Below are 1,602 nucleotides of genomic sequence, written 5' to 3' on the forward strand. Positions count from 1 at the left end.
AATAATTTTCACGAGCTTGTGAGACGCATTGGTCTCAGTCCAATCGACCGCAAATTCCACTTGCATGTAATACTCAGCATTTAAAGCGTTGATCCTCCTCACCTCGTCGTTGGCGGCGGCATTGCGTTGCTCCCAGTCAGTAAAATTGAAGATGCAGCGTAATATCGGTCCCACATCATCCATGTACTTTTTTGACCGTCTCCCAGCGCTCCGCTTGCGCCTCTGCGGGCTCAACACGCCTCTCCCAGACACACATCGCCTTCACATCAAGCTCGTCCGGGCAATTCATGATGATTCGCTTGGCAAACATCTGTTTCTCCCACCCTTTGTAGTTGGTTTCGTTTGGGGATGACAACACAATGATGCCCCATGTTTCATGGGGCGGAAAATACTTCGAAGTTTCTTCACCCTTTTTGTCCACGTCGTAGATAACATACCCTTTCAGTTTACGCTGCCAAACCAAGTCATTCATAACATTGATAACATTGAGCTCACCCCCGTGTGCTGTCACCGTCTGCTCTTCTTTGTCAAACACGAATGCCAAGTCTCCCCCAAAGCAGTACACCACCACTTGGAGTTTTGCGATGTCGTAGTGGAGCAGTCTGTAGAGGAGGTAAGAGCCGGCAGCCATTGACTTCCCGATGCCCGGCGTCCCAATCAAGAGACGCCGCCTCACATCAAAGCCCTTTAGGTCTGCGGTGCCAAACTCTCCCTCTAGATCGCCCTTGACGATCCTCCACACACGCTCCACCTCATAATTGATGTAGCAGTCGGCAAAAGCTCCTCTCTGCTTCAGCGAGTAGGGCCAGCCCTTCTCAGAGGTGAGTACCAGCAGCCTTGGCCGCGGTGCAATAAATTGCAGCGCATCTTCCACCGGTTCATAACTTATGCCCTTCCGCCTGTAGTCCCACAATTGTGTTGGTGTTTGGCCCTGACGCACCTCCATTCGCACCACCATCGCATCCCCTTCGCCCTCGGGAAACCCCAAGACGTGACTCCACTTCGCGTTGAGCACAGAGTTGTAGAATCCCTCCGGTAACGGTTGGCTGACAATTCTCTGTATCCAGGCTGACCTTTCCGCCCTCTTCGCCACGGCGAGTGCCCTGTCAAGCTTTCCCTTAGCAAGAAGAGTAACCGTGTCCTTATGTTCAAATTCCTTCCATTGATCGAGAGAAGACACGCCTTGGACCGCAAGATTGCGTGCGTCGGCACGTAGATTGCGTGCGTCCTCCAGGAGCTGATACGCTTGTGAATTAAGAATTTCTCCTAGGAGCCACTCGTCCCTGATGTAATGCTCAGGTCTACGCGCAAACACCCCCATCATTACATTGCGGCCTTCAAGCACGAAATCGGGATCAACATACCTCCTAATGAAGTCGTTTAGCGTCATTTGTTCTGTAACATCGAAACCCGCCAGTAACACTTCCTCCACGGCAGTGGTAAGGTTCCACTGTGGTCCCGCAGGTGCCTCTTCCACCCTTCGGCGCTGTGCGGGGGGTTGACCGGAAGCGCCGCCGTCGGGTCCCGACCTCGCATGCCGCCGCCCCCGCGGCACATTAGTGGCGGGGCTCTCCTCAGCACGCGCCCTCGTTCGCTTTGGAG

General features: G+C 53.7%; 1 protein-coding gene across 1 annotated transcript; it reads right to left on the reverse strand.

Annotated features, from left to right (window-relative positions):
- Window positions 1-175: 175 nt before the first annotated feature.
- On the reverse strand, window positions 176-1,602 carry Tco025E_10016 (retrotransposon hot spot (RHS) protein; the record flags this gene model as incomplete). The annotated part of the gene is made up of 1 exon (XM_029376809.1): window positions 176-1,602. A coding segment is annotated over one exon (1,427 nt), but the record flags the coding sequence as incomplete, so codon positions are not given.

The sequence above is a fragment of the Trypanosoma conorhini genome, assembly GCF_003719485.1.
Source record: "Trypanosoma conorhini strain 025E chromosome Unknown Tco_14.4_contig_01413, whole genome shotgun sequence".
Lineage (NCBI taxonomy): Eukaryota > Euglenozoa > Kinetoplastea > Trypanosomatida > Trypanosomatidae > Trypanosoma > Trypanosoma conorhini.